The following is an 18,152-nucleotide window of genomic DNA, read 5'->3' on the forward strand; positions in this document are numbered from 1 at the left end:
CTGCACAGCTAATATTTTCTGAGCATTCTCATGAGAGGCTGCCTGGAACTTCGCCAGCCCAGCCTGGCTATAGAGGCCTCGCTGTTTGAAGTACTCCACCAATGCCCTGTGCATCCTGCTTTGCAGCACAGAGAGCTAAAGGGAGGAAGAAGGGGAAAAAAAGTCAGAGCAGGAGAGGAAATTAATGGCAGTGTTCAAGAAGAATGATGGAGGGAAATATAGAAAGCAGTCAATAGCCCATTCTGCACTGTACGGACCTGACAGGAATTTCACAGTCTCTTGATTTTTCAGCCCACTCATGTGCATTCATCAGAAACCAGTCACATCTGGCTGCCAGGATGGGGGGTTAATTTTCTCTAAATGCCTCAGCAGTTTTGTTCTAGCTGAGGCAAACTCTGTGACTGCAAAGCTGATGAGTAAAATATTTCTACTTCACCCAGTTTAACTCAAAACCGATAGCCTCAGGACATATTGAACCTTTCTTAAAAAAATAATCTTTTGAAGCTTTTTGAATGGCACATCAGGTCAGGGCAAAGTTTAAAATGCAAGTTTAAGACTTTGATGGACACCATGGCTTTTTTCCCCTTGTAAAGCTTATCAAAGCTTGGCAATGTGTGCTTTAGAGCATGACAAAACTAAAGAGAATTAACTTAGCCATCAACTGCTGAGGGAGAACAATAACAGGAAAGAAATTTCCAGATAGAACTCACTATTAATCTACCTAGCTATAACCATGTGACATGAAAGCATCTAACTGCACTAAATTACAGCAAATGCGGCTATTGAAAAGTGACACTATTTTTTAATAAGACTTTATATGAAGAAGATACTACAGATCATAGAACTGTCCTGATTAGAAGGGGGTCTAATTGAAATGATTAAAACAGGAAATGTAAACAGTGTATTTTTACAATTTATCAGTTACTATAGCAGCATCATTCTCACATCCCATAGTTAAGACTGTCTCTGTATTTCCATAATTTTCAAGTGTTTATAACTCAAACAGAAAAACTTGGCATAGCAGGTCTCAGTCTAGACGCAAAATCTTTTAATCAAAATCGATAAGCTACCAATACAAAATGCAGTTGAAGATAGCGGTGTGCTCTTATAACTGAAAGTTGGTTTATTTCTTAAACTGAAATTCTACCAGCATTTGTCCAGATTCTGGACTAGTGCCTTTGGCTGATCTGGAAAAACACAAATGAAAACCAACTAAATTAATTTGTTTAGAAACATGATTTTGTGTTCAAGTATACTAATTATTTCAATAACAATTTCATAGCTATTGTTAGCACGTGGCCTTTATGAGTATGCCTGTCAACCACATTTGCAAAATAGATTCTAGCATTCCTTTGGAAATGCTACAATTCATTAAGGTCAATGCTACAGGTCAATAATGAAACCAGTAATAAGGAAGCCTTTACATGATTGCTTAGGAGCCAGCATAGAGTAATATGAAAAATATCCACTTTTTCAGAAGGACATAGATTATAGTGATGCCAAAGGAACTATGATGGACTACAGAGTAATTAATAAACATTTTCAAAATTAATGGCCTAGTTTTCAGAGGTGCTGAACTTCCACAACTCCCATTGGGTCATGGAAGCTGTGAGTACTCAGCATTTTAGTAATTCAGGACATAAAATATTAAAACATATATTTGTATGTCAGAATTTATAATTTATTTATTTGAATTTGGCTATATGAATAGCATAGATGCACTACAATGACATGGAATACAAAACTGGGTAAATACATTGGGAAAATATAAAAATAAGCCCTAATCACAGCCAAAATCTGAAACCAAATGTGAACATATTTTTCAATCTAAGTTTGTCTAAGTATCACTGCTCCCTCTCTGATCTCTAACATGCTAAATACTTTTTCTGAAATCTATCTTGAGGTCTCTATGGGCATTAAATCTCTGGTATTCCAACTGTTGCTTTCAAATCTCAGAAGATTTGAGGCTTTTCTGGGCCTTCAGCCGGGAGGCAGATAAGGGAAGAAACAACACATGACATTTTAATAAAACAGTCTGCTTCGGCCCAACAGAGAAAGTGTCAGATGGAAGGCAAGTCACGATGGAATATTTTCAATGTTCTGAAAGCTGCGAGAAGGAATGTAGTTATAGAATGGGTTCTTGTGGAGAGGAAAATAAAGGTCCAGGTAGGATGGCTGGGTGAGGGCAGAAGGATTTGGTTCAGGATCGTGAAAGGGGCCAGACAGAAAGATGCCAGAAGGTTTGTTTGCATCCAAATTTTTGTCTTATCCAAGCCAAAATGAAACCTTCAAAACTTTTGAGTGCCATCTATCACAAATAATTCAGTACAATGTGCACATGGGAAATTGCTACCTTATAATGCCTGTTTTAAAGAAGTGACAGAAAACATGCAAATTGCAGTTAGGCTAGGCAAGCACATGGGCCCATCACTCCTATACTCATCCTGTATTCCTCTCCATGATCTTCCTTTATTTTACTCACTTGCCTCTTGTCTTTAATTAGAATGAGCAGAATAGACATACCTGAGCTAGCTTTGATAACAATGAAGGGGTGGCAGCATAGGCTATACAAGTCTGCCCTGTGTACTTATTTGGGTGGCTAGCCTGTGCTAAGGTGGCTTCACTACAATTGTTACTTGAGCCAGCGCGATCAAAGCTATCTGAGGTATGTCTACATTTGCAGTCATAGTCTGATTGCATTATGGCCCTACCCTTAGTCCCTTGAAGGAGGCCATAACCTTCCCTTAAATCCTCTGCTGGGTCATGTGCCAAACAGGTAGCCTTTAACTCTTTCCCAGCTGTTTTATTTTATCACACCAATGAACATCAAAGGTAAAAAGACAGCAATAAAGTAATTGCTAGGTGTCATTGCTTGTAATAACCCTTGAGAAATCTGAAAATAAATGTATAACTGTGTCCCTGTGAATCTGACAAATATGATTTGTTTCTATGTATTCCTAAATAAATTGAATTTAAAATAGTTATAAACAAGTACGTCCTTTCTTGTGATAAAAGCTGTAGGAACAGATAGAGAACCCAGACACTGCATGATATTCACCTCATTTCTGACAAATGCTCCCTTAATGGTGCAGGGTTGAAGCAAAGAGTGGGCTACCAAAGGGACAAGCAGCACAGCCTCCAAACTTTGGGGATTCATGGGAAACGAATCTCCAATCCCCCTGCAGTAGACACGGATACATCAAGGGCATCGTCAAGGATATCATTCATGATCCTGGCCGAGGTGCTCCCCTTGCCAAGGTTGCATTTCGTGTGCCATGCAATGTTACTCTCCTGAGGATGTGACATTGGCTCAGTTGGCTGCAAAATAACCCCTCTCAGTGGAATAGTGGCGGCTGGTGCAGGCACAGAGTAGAGGTTAATGCTGCAAGGAGGAACATTAACTTCCACAGATTTCTACTTTGCTGGGAGGGGAGAATACTGCAGTGAATGGCTCCTCCCTCCCCTTAACCCATAAACCAGGAAGCTTTAACCATATTGCTTTGCCATGGATGCACTTCTGTAAGCTCCTGGGGAGAGGAAGTATGCTGTGGAGGAGCTGCCCTCCCAATTCTGTTGTTTGAGAGCTTTACTGCCCTGTTTTACCCTGTTTTTGTTGTTGCTCCCCTCTGTGACTCACAGCAGAGGGGAGCATATGGCTCTGTTTATTTACTTCTTTGTTTATATATCAGTATCATGAATAATATTAGTACAGCTCTGGGAAGAAAAAGGGGGTTGTTAATTAGCTGCTGCTGACCCAGCAAAGAGGAGGGTCCCACAAAAACACTAGGTCTGATTCTGTTCTTGTCTAGACTAGTTTTTACAGTAATGTACCTCCACAGACTTCATTTAATTCATTGCTGAATTACATCCATGTGACCACTAGACCTCGTATCTTTATCTGTAATTTCTCATTGGAGGAACCAAGATTCTGAGGCACATATCCCACCAGATTATAACAATTTTTAGGTAGGTTAAATTTTGAACCAAAAGCATGGATAAAAGAGCCAGTACTTTATGCAAACCCATAGCACCAAAGGATAGGCAGGGAGCAGTCCTTGTCAATTTTGTTACCCAGGACTGATAGCAGATCAGCTTTTATTCTGGTATCCTAGCTGCCTGGGGCTAGACCAAAGCCTCACTGTTGGGCAGATATAGCATAGTACATAGACCTCTAAGAGAGATTCATCTGGTTAAAGGCTCATTATGGCTACTGAATGAAGACCCTGCAAAAATCCAGACTGTAACACAGAGAGGTCTCCAAAGCCAGAAGTGCATTTTCAGTGATGGCTAACATTCTTCTTAGGTTGCTTCAGTTACCACTTCTGGCCAAAGATTAAGTACTGGCATTACATGGAGCTGTGATCATAGGCCTGATTCTCCTCTTACTTATACCTATTTTGCATCAATGAAACCCCACTGATTTCAGTACTGTTCCTGATTTACACCAGTGTAAGAGAAGGGACAATCAGGCCCTCTGTGCTTAAAATTTTCATTTCTACAAATTGGAATTATACAAAAGCTTAACATATTCCAAGAAGGACTAATACTTTATTTAAAGCCTTTGGGATTTGCTGTAACACCTGACAGAGAGTATTATGGGCTCGTATCCAGGTTGCCTGACACTTCCCATTGTTTGATCTGAAATTTTCCACGCTGGGTGTCTGGCTCAGGGTGAATTTGTTGGAAAATTTCAACCAGAACACTTCAACTGTTTCAGAGAATGAGGCTAGGGACTACAGCCTGATCAATTCTTACAACGATAAACTTATTTATTGGAGTACGATGGGCACTTGTCACAGATGACAGGTTCCTTTTTGGTGGCTACTCAGAGTTAATTAAGAAGATGAAATTGGTGAAGACAGAAACTTTATGAGGTTTAGTTAATACAGATATAATTGAAATAATAGAAAAATCAATATACATAAGTATAGCAAAGTGGTTTCTTGCACTGTTCATACTTAGTCTTACACTGTGCTTACTTACAACCTTATGGATATCTTTAGAAACAAAGATAGAAGAAATAAGTGGAGATCACCTCCAAAGGAGGGCACTGGGCCAGGTTTCCTACCTTGTTATCCCATGTCATTCCCCGGTGTCCAAACAAGAGCTTGGATAAACCACACCTTCTACACAGCTTTTCCTATTCCACCCAAATATGCCTGGGATCATATATGGTAAGGTGTCAGCCTCCTGCCAGTGTGTGTGGTATTCCAGCTCCCCACAGCTAAACTTCTAACTGTTAAAACCTCACTTGCATCAATCAATGTCCAATGGTTTTGATAAGTCAATTTTGTTAGATCCATGATTACCTTATTGGAAAAATAGCCTAAGATGTTTGTCCATGGCTTACCTGTTTATCACATAATGCGTTGCTAAACTATCACAAGACACATATTGCTAAATTTTATAACCTTAGGTAAAGCATATAATACTCTTGCCAGCTTATACCAACTACCAATTTATACTGGGCCTCATTCTAAGCCCTTAACACTTAATGCTTATGACATAGCTAAGCCTATTTTAACACACATATTTTGGTTCTTCTGCTTGTTGTTACAGCTTCAATAAATTCCATTATTATTTCTATACACATGCTTAATAAATAGATTATATTTTACCCAAAACCACATACCCTCCAAGAGCAGGTCAGGGGTTGTCATAGGTTTCACCCCCACTCTGAACTTTAGGGTACAGATGTGGGGACCTGCATGAGCACTTCTAAGCTTAATTACCAGCTTAGATCTGGTTTTGCTGTCACCATCCAGATGTCTGAGTCATCTGGAAAATTCTGTCTTCCCCAAAAAACCTTCCCCTTCCTGGGTAGCCTTGAGAGACTCCTCCATCAATTCCCTGGTAAGTCTAGATCCAATTCCCTTGGATCTAAAAAACAGGGAAAAAATCAATCAGGTTCTTAAAAAGAAGGCTTTTAATTAAAGAAAAGAAAGGTAAAAGAAAAAAACCTCTGGGAGACAGCATACAAGCTGATGTCACAGACAACAGATTTAAAACACAGGATGTTCCCCTGGGCAAAAACCTTAATACACACAAGAATACCCAAATTTGATTATTCCCCTAATTGCACAAAGACAAGTTACAAAAGAAAATAAACATAAACCTATTTATTCTTTTCTAAAACTTACTACTCTGATAAGAGGCTGGTTCTTTGATCTTTTTCACTCCGACTGAAACTGAAACTGATTCTAAACAAAGGAAACTTCCCTCCTTCCTTTTGAAACATCTTGTCCCCCCATTGGTTCCTCTGGTCAGGTGTCAGCTAGGCTAGGTGAACTTCTTATCCTTTACAGGTAAAAGAGGCATTAACCCTTAACTATCTGTTTATGACAAGGGTCAACAGGATAAATGTGTTGTTTTTTTCTATGCTAAAAAAATTCGGATGGCCTTTTCTTAGAAAAGTTCTACCACCCATATGCTTTGAAGCAGAGGTTGAAACATGATAGTGGATGACCTTTGTATCAGGGCCATATTTCTTGTGATCCTTGTTAAAATCTGCCCAAATTGTGCCAAATTATAAGTCTTTTAAAATGCTCAGTAGAGATAAGTATGATTTCAGAAGCTAAAGTTTCCAAAGAATCCATTCTCATTAAGCACACTTGAGTTTCTTGCAGCTGACCCAAAAGAGCAACTGAGCATGCTCCATCCCTACAGCTCATACAAGTAACCGATCTGCACATGCATCATCCCCACAGAGCAATTGAGCATACTCCAGCTCAGGGATATAGGGATGAAGCCAGACTTTCTCTGTAATGGCTTCTTCCAGTTGCTGTGGGCCAGGGCGGAGCTGGGCACTGGAAATGAAAGTAGAAAGCCTGTCATGAATCTGGGATACCTTCATTAGCTCTATTCATCTGGCACTTCTCTGGACTGATAATGCTGCAACTAACAGCCAGATTTACTTACTGGGTTCTCATAACATTGTTTTGTAATTATACAATAAGGACCTGTTAACATCAGGCATCAAGCTATGAAAAAATATAATCAAAACAAAAACAGAATAAATACCAGGAGTTTCATTGCTACTATTAATTAGTAGTCACTGTTAGTAGTAGTCACCTACTAAAATCTTCTGATCTAAGCAGATTACCATCACATTTCAAACAGGGAATAATGTGCCATTCCTAAATCTACACTTCCTCTATTTTCAAATGATATTAATCTTATATCAGAAGACCCAATATGTGTCTCATGTTAATTCAATAATGCGATGTGAATGCTGCATTCTATGTAAATGACATAAGCCTTATCAGTTCCATTCATTGTTACAACTCAAACAATGCCAATTACAACAACTCTACAGATTTTGGCACTGTAAGAATGGCAGATTTATGAGAAAAATCCAGTTAATATTTATCTTTTTATACTACTGAACTACCAAGTTACACCTGTATAATATACAAAGCTCCTAGGTAATGAGATATTTCTTTATTGTCAAATCTGTTCCGCAGACTGCTGTTAAAGATTACATAGCTCATTTAAATAAAGCTCTTTTGTCAACAGCCTGGATATACTTTAAAAATGAGTAAAAGCCTCATGAAAACCCAAATCTCCCAGCTGATGTGCAAGTATACAGGAAAAGATGCAGTTGCCTTTTGACCATATTCCAGTTGTGAAAGCTTTGGTGAGCAGATTAGCAATGTTAAATAATAATAAAAAGAAAAACTATCTTTCAAGAGTGTTTGGAAAATAAACTAACAAAAGCCTGGAAAATTAAAATTCAGTCTTACATTCTGTGGTTAACCCATACTAAAAACAAAATGCCATGAAGAGAAAAACTGAAGTTAAGATTGGCACTTTAGTTTTAACTATTATTGAGAGAAACTAAGGAAAAGCGACAGCAGTATGAATTAATGACATTTTTCTTTTTACTAGCACCACTATTTAATGGTATTGTTAGTTATTTGATTTTTTTTTAAGATTAAACAAATGCTTGTAGAATTAGCCCTTTGAAGAAATAAAATACCAACAGTTGAAGTGATTTCTAAATAGTCTATTTTTATTATCGACATTTTAATTTCTCTTTGTCTTACCCACATTTTATTCATGTAAAATCACCCTACAATTTACCCAAGAATTCTGTCTATTGGGCAGTTGTATAATATAGTTTACAGCAGCCTTTCCTAAACAATCCACACATTTCAGCTTTGCTCATTAGCTTTGGTGTAGTCTGATTTCTACAACTGGGATTAAGGCAGGGGTCGGGACGGAGGGAATTATTTGTGAACATTTTGGAAAATAAACTGAACTTTGATTTATCACATTCACATCCCTTTTGTATACTTTTTGCAAATGTTTGCAGGAATAAAGTGTTGCTCATATGTATGTTCATGAAAAATGAATTTGGAGCTTGTAGTTGAATTTTTTGGGGATGACAGAAAAATTATTTTTGTTGGAAATAGTGTAGCTACTCTGAATTGCATTTGTGGATTAGTAAAAGAAGTGGCTAGACCACAGTACAAAGAGCAAGAGGTAGAAAGTAGAGGCCATATAAAAGAGGGAAGGAGAGAAGAGGAGGAGAATTTAAAGAAGCAGCATGAAGACAATGACCTAGAGAGAGAGAGAGAATGGAAATAAGGAGGATGGGTGCAAGATTTTGCATCTAAAGAAAGAATCCAAAGAGGCCACCATATGAACTTTATAATCTTGGTAAATGAATGAGAGCAGCTCAGATAGCAGTTTTACAGCTCTCTTCACAGAAGGCTCTTTTCTTCTTTGCCCTTGACATTGCTTGGGACATAGTGTAGTGAGTAGGCATTTCAGAAGCAGGTAGTTTTTTTAAATGTAATGTACAATTCTCTGACAGCTACTTCAACAAATATAAATGAGGTGTGATTCTCAGAAGTGCCTAAGTCCCACTGAAAGTCAATGGGACTTCTGTACCTAACTCACTGAAGGCACTTCTGAAAATCCGACAGGGGGGCTTTGGATACCTTTAGACCCTTTTTTCAGTAATCTTGGGCCAACTTTTAGAATAGGGCTGTTCTTTTCAAATGGAATTTGGAGCTCTGTCCTCATGCAGAGAATATTTTCCTTAGCTGTGATGTTTTAAAGCAGAAGTGAATACACTTTAGCCCTGAATTTGGATCTGTTCTGAAACACAAACCTATGCAGATCTTGAACTCCTCAAGAAATGGATCCTTACAGGAAAGTGTTCCTGGTTTGTTGACAATAATCACAGAGGAAATAGCCATAAGGGACAATATGAAAATAAAAGCAAACGTCGAAATATGCTAGCAGTTAGCTCTGACAAGTCAGCGGATGTGGAAGGAGTTGCTGTGCTCACATGTCCATGAGCGGAAGAGGGGTCAAATGAAACTTGTTGCCCATCTGCTCTGACATTACAGGCTTTGCACAGGTTGGGGAGCACGTCAGCTCCCCAGGCTCCTAGCAAGCATGTCTTTGATCTTTGGACAGTTACAAACCTGGTTGAATTTGATGGGTGTGATATTCAGACTAAATGAGGCAACAGTTAAATACTTTTTTTGTTAGTAACAGCTGAAATAGTGGAAGCCGCTATCCAAAGACTACACTGAATGCAGGGGCTGTGGATTAACTGGGTCAATCCGTGTGTGTATCCATGTGTAACAAGCAGTCAGAAAGCAGAGGGTGAGAACGGAAGAAAACTAGGAGACAGCAAATGAAGCTCTTGTAGTGTGGCCCTGAGACAAAGACAGAGAACTTTTAGAGCAGAACGCTGTCTGGAAGACAGGCTTTGAACTAAGAGCAGGGAAATTGTTTCCTGTTTTTTGACCCTACTGTGTTCAGAGGAACAGGACTTTGTGTACATTCTTTCTAAATAAACATGATTCCAACATGGAAATACCTGACTCTACCATCAATTTCTCCTCCAATGGAAACAACCCACAAATTCATAAATATTGGCTAACCACTAATATTTAGGTTAAGGGGTTACAATACCTTGTCTGTCATGTTCTGAGGCTACACCTCTTTGTAATGGCGGATACTCACTGTGTAAGGAGTATCTAAATACAAGAAATATTGCCATTGAGCCAAAATCAGGTGTTCCACATAACAGGAGTCTTCTGTACTGCCAGCTACCCCAAATAATTATAATGGTCCCCAAAAATTTAATTCTTGGCCCAAAACTCAGAAACCACCAGACCAGGGAGTCTGCAGAGACAAGTCTGAGCAGTGAGCTTGGGGACAGTGCTTAAAGAAGCACAACAGAGGCTGGTTTTTAGCCCTGCAGACTGGATGTGTTGCATATCAAGTAGTTTAACCCACAAGAGGACTACTGACCATGCACTAGTCAGAGGACTTCTTTAAAAAAAAAGCAAATATAGATAAAGTCTTTGAAAGAGGTCGATTTAATAATATAAGTGTCTACACTACTGAGTCCCTTCTGCTGACCTAAGTGGCCTGTAAAGTTGACTTCTGTACTCCACCTCTGCAAGAGGCATAGCTCTTGATTTGACAACCATGGATTGACATGGGGATAGTGTAGACACTGCATTGTGTAATTTGAATTGGCTTCCTGGAGGTGTCCCACAGTGCTCTGTTGTCACCACTCGGGAGAGCACTTTCAAATCCACTGCACATCAGCCAGGTACACAGGAAACAGCTGTTCCCCTATTAAAGCCCCGGGAACTTTTGAATTTTCATTTCCCATTTGATTAGCATGGAGAGCTTGCCAGCACAGCTAATCATGGAGACTCAAGGCTGCAAACACACTCCAGCATGGAGTACACAGGAGGTGCTGGATCTTACTGCTGTGTGGGGAGAAGGCAGAGCTCTGATCCAGCAGAAGAAACGCTCACATCTATGCCAAGTTTGCACAGGGTATGGGGGAGAAGGGCTACACCAGGGACACGCAGCAGTGCCGTGTGAAAATAAAGGAGCTTCGGCAAGGGTACCAGAAGACAAGGGAGGTGAACAGTCATTCTGGTTCTACCCCACAGACATACCACTTTTATGAGGAGCTGCATGTGATTCTTGGCGGCGGCACCACCACTACCCTAAAATGCTCTGTGGATAACTCCCAGGAGCCCCGGGCAACCTCGAGCAACAACAAGGAGGACATTGTTGATGAGGAAGAGGAGGAGGAGGAGGAGACCACAAGGCAGGCAAGGGAAGGATCCATTCTCCCCGACAGCCAAGAACTGTTTTTAACCCTGGAGACCATCGTTTCACAAGACTAGTTGGCGGCGGAGCATGATGCCAGGGAAGGAACCTCCGGTGAGTTCACATTTCCAATCAAACTGTAAGGGTTACATGCTATTTTTTTTTGTTTAATGTGAACAAAAAAGTAGGTGTAGTGGGTATTGGTGGCCACTCCAGATACGCAGAGGGTGGTCTCTGAAAAAGACTGTTTATGTACAAGGGGATGGCCCGAGAATCCTCCACAGAGATCTCTAGGAAGCTTTCATGGAGGTACTCTACAGCCTTTGCAGAAGGTTTCTGGGTAGGGCTGCCTTATTTCATCCACCAAGGTAGGACATTCTCATATTAACTCTGCTGGCATCATTGCAGCACACAGCATTGCAGCATAAGCATCAGATCTGTACCCAGACACTTGCAGCATCTGCTCCCTTGCCACCTCAAGAAAGTGATATTGCATATGGTCACGAAGGGGAAACGGGGGAAGTTTTAAATGCTATCCCTTAAACTGCAAACAATTCAACAAGTAATCTGCCCTTTTGGGTGAAATCTGGGTCACACTTTCCCAAACGTGCTGTGGTTATGGTTGGACAGGATCACCGTGTACTGCAACCAGCATTTTAAAGAAAAGTGGAGGGGATGACTTCCTGTTTGTCTCCCATCCTCCCCAACCTGGTGCCACTTTTGTAAGAAACAAACTATTTGGGGGGCTTTACATTGGTGCCTGTCCGCAAGCACCATCCAGATTGCTAGGGAAATGGGGGGGGGCTTTTCTGAAGTTGCAACCTGTGATTCCAAGGATGTCTTCACAAAAGCTGCAGCACAAGACCTCTTGCCCATGCCTCGTGGCCTTACTCACCATGGCTGGAGCAGCAAACTGACTCTTGCAGTAGCCAGTGGTTGTGATTATGCTGTTGCTTGCAGTGAAATGCATCAAGGGGTGTTTTTCTTTATAAAAAGAATTAACCTTGTACCAGAAAATGTATGCACTGTCAATGCTACCCTTGTGCTTTGTATTCCTTGCAGCTGAAACCTTGTCCGTCGGCACATCCTCCATACCAGGACAGAGACTTTCCCAGATTAGAAGGCAGAAAAAGAAGACATTGGAGGACATGCTCAATGAGTTAATGCGCATTTCCAAGAGTGATAAGACAGAGCTCAGAGCATGGAGGATTATACTGTCCAAGAACCTGGACATGAACAGGGAGGACAAGAAAGCATGCAGGGAACAAGAGCATGCCACGCAGGAAGAGATGCTGTGGATTATGGAAGAGCAATCATGCATGTTGAGGTGTCTGGCTGAGGTTCAAGAAAGGCAACTGGATGCTAGAGTCCCTCTGCAGCCTATGCCGAACCTGCTGCCATCATCGCCAAGTTCCACATCCTCCTCCCTCAAACGTCCTATGAGATGTATGTGTGGGGGAAGGGGTAAGTTCAGTATCCCTTGCACTCAACAACAGGGGAGGGTACCAGGACCAGAAGGCACCTATGATGGGTTGGACTCCCCTTCTGGGATGCCATCTGATGTACTGGGATTTCACTGAGCCTCTCCTGCTCGACCCTCTCCCTGCTTTGCTGAATTAGGCTCTCTGGCCTTTTGCAGCACACACACACAGGTAGGGCCACACTGCTCTGCAGACACAGACTGAAGTCAGCTCTGTGTGAGAGGACTCCCGCAGCACTCACGTGCACACTCCTTTTAGCAGATAAACCCAAAATAATACTGTCTTGCACTGTATAGAAAAATCTGCACAGCACAAGCTCATAAAAATCCACCCTCTTCCTCAATGTGAAGATAGCTGTGCATGACTTCTTGCCTCCTAGTTAGAAATTACATAAACTGTGTTTAATAATAAACAAAATAAGTTTATTAACTACAAAAGGTAGATTTTAAGTGGTTAAAGGGGCAGCAAAGAGAACAAAGCAATTACCTTAGTAAATAAACAAAAGCCGCAAACTGACCTCAACACACTAGATAGGTAGGATACAAATTAGCAAATTCTCACCCTGAGTGATAAACAGGCTGGAAGATTCTTAAGGCACAAGTTGCCTTGGCTTTCGCAGGTTTTCTTATACAATCTAAAAATCCTTCTAGCCTGGAACCATCACTTCCCACAGTTCAGTCTTTTTCCCTCAGATGATTTCAGGTGTGTTGTTGTGGGAAGAGTGAAGTCCTCTCCTGTTGTCATTGTCCCTCTTTTATAGCTTCCTCACACTTAAAGCTTTTTTGCTGTGACGTGGGTCAAACAGTTCCCACTGCATAGAGCTATCTGACCTGGGTCAAACAGTTTCCATTGTGTAGAGCTATCTCTGAGAGATTTCTATTGCACACAGTTCCTGGGGTAATCCATATACTTGTGTGCATTTCTTCAATAAGCCACTAACATTGTTTGGCCTCATCCAACGTAGCACATTTAAAATACAGAGACAGGGTCAATATTCCCAGCTTCAGATACAAAAATGATACATGAATACAAATTGGATAATCACATTCAGTAAATTATAACCTTTCCAAAGATATCTTACAAGACCCGTCTTGCATAAAGTATATCATAACCGTAGTTCTATGAAGAATATGGGGTGTAACATCACAGCACCCATTCCCACACCTTTGATTGTTATTGTAGTGCCATCTGTAAGCAAGCTGTCCTTGTTTCTCCCCCCACAGTGTTATCAGCCCTTTTGCCCCAGGTTATCTTACTTTTCTTTGCTGTCTCTGTCTGTGTGCATAATAAAATTGAACAGACTGAGGAGAAAAGGCTCTTTATTCATTCAACACACAGTAATTAGTGGGAGTAGACTTTACAGGGAAGAAAATGCAATGAAGGGGATAGTTTGGTAAGGAACAACACAGATAAGTGTCATATTACTCTGGCTCACTGCTGAAACTGGTTTTCAAAGCCTCATGGAGACATAGAGCCCCTCAATGTGCTCTTCTTACTGCCCTGGTGTCTGACTGCTCAAAATTGGCTGCCAGGTAATCTTCCTCAACCCTCCACCCTGCCAGAAACCTTTTTCTCTTTGTTTCACAGATATCATGGAGAACATAGCAGGCAGCAATAACAATGGGGATACTGCTTTCACTGAGGTCTAACCTAGTAAGCAAACAACGCCAACCACCTTTTAAATGTCCAAAGGCACATTCCACCATCATTCAGCACTTGCTCAGCTTATGGTTGAACCGTTCTTACTGCTGTCCAGGCTGCCTGTGTATGGCTTCATGAGCCATGGCAGCAAGGGGTAGGCTGGGTCTCCCAGGATCACGATTAGCATTTCAACATCACCAATGGTTATTTTGCAGTCTGGAAAGAAAGTCCCTGCTTACAGCTTTCTGAACAGACCAGAGTTCCTAAAGATGTACGCATCATGCACCTTTCCCGACCATCCCACGTTGATGTCAGTGAAATGGCCCCTGTGATTCATCAGCACTTGCAACACCATTGAGAAGTACCCCTTTTGGTTTATGTACTCTTTGGCAAGGTGGTCTGGTGCAAAGAAAGGGATATCCATTCTGTCTATAGCTCCACTGCAGTTAGGGAATCCCATCATGGCAAAACCATCCACTATGTCCTGCACTATTGCCCAGAGTCACTACCCTTCTTAGCATAAGTCTGTCGATGACCCTACAAACTTGGATCACAACAGATCCCACGGTAGATTTACCGACTCCGAATTGATTCCCAACTGACTAGTAGCAGTCTGCCATTGCAAGCTTCCACAGAGCTATCACCACTCACTTCTCCACTGTCAGAGCAGCTCTCATTTTAGTACTGCTGAGCTTCAGGGCTGGGGAAATCTCTTCACATAGTTCTTGGAAAGTGGCCTTATGCATTTCAAAGTTCTGCAGCCACTGTTCATCATCCCATAGCCGCATAATGATGTGATCCACTAGTCAGTTGTTGTTTCCTGGGCCCAGAAGTGTGGAAGGCGTGTCACTGTGTCAAGGTGATGCATGACTGTCACCAGAAACTGCGAATTGCTCCACTCTGTGTCTTCCAGCAGGGCTGCTTGAGTGGCATCAAATTGTCCCGTGTGGTGGCATCAAATTGTCCCTGTATCAGCTGTGTAAATACTACAGGATAAGGCACGAGGTGTTTGTAATGCTCACAACAGTGTACATGCTTATCGTACTATAGCGTCTGCGCAGGTAACCCAGGCTTATGAAAAAAGGTGCGAAAAAGGCTTGGTTTGTTTGCTGTTGATTTCAGGGAGGGAGGGAGGGAAGGAGGTAAGTGCATCATGGGAGGCTAATGCCATGTTCCCATAACCACCCGCACAAATGTTTTGGTCCCATAAGACATTGCAAGCCCAACCCAAAATTTCACTCGGCTACATGAACTATCCCACAGTGCAATGCTCTGTGCGATGATGCAAGCCCTGCTAATGACGAGGCACTCCGCCGATACAATGAGCATAGTGTGGAAACGCAAGATCAACTTGCTTAAATTGGAGGCTCGACGTCAACTTACATGAAATTGACTTAACTTAGTAGTGTAGATATGGCCATAGTGAAGAACCACAAATAGACCTTTGTGTCTAGGATTACCAGATAGCAAGTGTGAAAAATTGGGATGGGGGTGGGGGCTAATCGGTACCTATATAAGAAAAGGGCCCAAAAATCAGGACTGTACCTATAAAATTAGGACATCTGGACACCCTATTTATGTCACACCTCCTAATGCCTTTCCATGTTTCCTTCCTCTCTCTTATAATCTGTACTTTCCCTGGGGCTCCACTAAATGAGAAAGGAGAGGAGAACTGTCTGGGGCTCAACTGGATCTCCTTGTAGAACATGATTTGAAGCCCTCACTTCTTAGCATCCTAAAGGAGACTTAAAAAAAAAAGTCAGGTCAGCAAAATAACCACAAAAACAAAACAGAATAAATATTTTGTTTTTCTTTCTAGAATGTATTAAATCATTAAATAATGAGTTACAAAAACACAAGTTTGTTACCTCCTTCAGCTGCTGTGCTACCCATAGGTGGTAGTACTTGGCCAAACATTCTCCAGGAATAGAGGCATAGAGTTGATCTGAGACCAATTTTAGCAGGTAGTCTGCCACAACATCCACAATATGAATGTCCAGGTGCAGCCTGTGACCCTCACAATACATTCACAGTGTTTTGTGAAGGCCAGAATATTCAAAGTATCCAGTGAAGCAAAACAAAATTGTTAACACATACAAACAGAAACGGCATACTATATATATCATACAGTTTTCCCAGGAAACTGTGCCATGGATTTAAAGATAGATTCAAGGATCCAGAGTTTCAAATTCGGGCATGGAGTGCTACGGGTGGGTATATACAAAACAAGATGGCTAATGTGAACATACTACATTGCTGCAGAATATACTAATTTGATCACACAATGCAAGTTGCAAAAATGCTATTCTGTAGTGTAGACAAGGCTATTTTGTCCACTCTTGGACTTTCCTTTCTTCATCTTCCTTGGCTGCTCTGTTCCTCCAGATATTCTCTAGAAACTCTCTACTTTTTCTGCAGTTGGCTCTTCTAGACTTTTCCTGTGAAACTTATTCCTGGTGTCTCTGAATGCCTTCAATCTTCCTTTCATGTCTCCTCCTCAACAGTTAGCATCAGCGATCAGCAGCCATCAGTCAGATTCTTATTGTAGATCATTATTTATAATATCTCATGCTAAATTACAAACCAGTGCTTTATGTAGCAATGAAATAAAGCCTCTGGAATAGTCTCTTTTTATAAAAGCTTCCCTCCACAATATATCATATTCTTCTCATAACTTAAAATCTATTTTAAAAGCTAAATAACTTATTTGCAGACATATGAGGAAGGTGCCATATATTAGCCACTTCCTTCTTTTTTGAAGAGAAAATTACTTGCCTCAAGTTCTTGTTCTCTGAAAGTAGCATTTATATGAGATGAGATTCAAATGTTTGGGTCCATGTTTCTGCAATGACAGGGACTGTAATGCTCCCATTTATACACTTCTAAAACTATTAAACCACCTTGTCAGTAGGTGTCAGATGCCTCTTTACTGGTAAGATCAGCAATTACAGACTTGTTTCCCATTCTTGTTTAAATCAGTGATACTCAGACCTCAGTGGTTCAGGAGCCAAATTAGTGATCAACATTACCCAAAAGAGCCATCATAGTGTGAATTCATTGTTTCATTTACTATTTTTATATATATATTCTAATAGCAAAATGACTGACCAATTACACTGGTCTACAATTTTTGAGAAGTCGTCTGCTTCAGAGATAAAATGTGCGATTTATTATGTATTTTGATGTGCTGAATTCAAATATGACAATTAAAACAACTGATTGGCTACTGTTTCTAAGTTATGTAAGTTTTTACATTTGATGTCTATGTATATTGCGTAGATAGTAGAGTTTTAATCATAAATTGTAAACCTAGGTCTTTTCATGTGTTTATGGTTGTTTTACATGATAATATTTCACCTGCCCTGTTTATGTAACACTTTAAAAATCAGCAAAAGGGTTATATAAATAAAATTTATTATGAAACAAAAGGCAAAAAACTATTATGTACATAGTTAGTCCTATTCAGTGTCTACTCGGCGCTTCTTGGCTTGTCTCTTGTATTCATTAAATGGAGCATCTCTTGTCACTGTCCAGCAATAGTCTGCAAGCATTGATGGGCTCCATTTGCGTTTCTCCATTGTTGCAATGTCCTGGTGAAATCGCTCGCCGTGCTCGTCGCTCACTGCTCTGCAGTTTGGTGGAAAAAAATCTAGATGAGAGTGCAAAAAATGTATCTTTAGTGACATGTTGCAACCAAGGCTTTTGTATGCCTTGAGGAGGTTTTCCACCAACAACCTGTAGTTGTCTGCCTTGTTGTTTCCGAGAAAATTTATTGCCACTAACTGGAAGGCTTTCCATGCCGTCTTTTCCTTGCCACGCAGTGCATGGTCAAATGCATCATCTTGAAGAAGTTCACGAATCTGAGGACCAACAAAGACACCTTCCTTTATCTTAGCTTCACTTAACCTTGGAAATTTTCCACGGACGTACTTG

General features: G+C 40.8%; 1 protein-coding gene across 14 annotated transcripts in view; it reads right to left on the reverse strand.

Moving 5' to 3' along the window:
• Nucleotides 1-18,152, reverse strand: part of CCDC178 (coiled-coil domain containing 178) — a 350,640-nt gene that overhangs the window by 33,262 nt on the left and 299,226 nt on the right. For 12 of the 14 annotated variants that reach the window (XM_039524821.1, XM_039524816.1, XM_039524819.1 and 9 more), the window contains one exon: nt 1-135. The exons of 1 other annotated variant lie outside the window; for it this stretch is intronic. In XM_039524821.1, coding sequence (XP_039380755.1) covers nt 1-135 — 135 coding nt within the window. Of the gene's footprint in view, nt 136-5,759; nt 5,881-18,152 lie in introns of those variants that run through there. One more of the 14 variants, XM_039524826.1, reaches the window with a different exon arrangement.

Source organism: Mauremys reevesii, linkage group 2, assembly GCF_016161935.1.
Source record: "Mauremys reevesii isolate NIE-2019 linkage group 2, ASM1616193v1, whole genome shotgun sequence".
Taxonomy (NCBI): domain Eukaryota; kingdom Metazoa; phylum Chordata; order Testudines; family Geoemydidae; genus Mauremys; species Mauremys reevesii.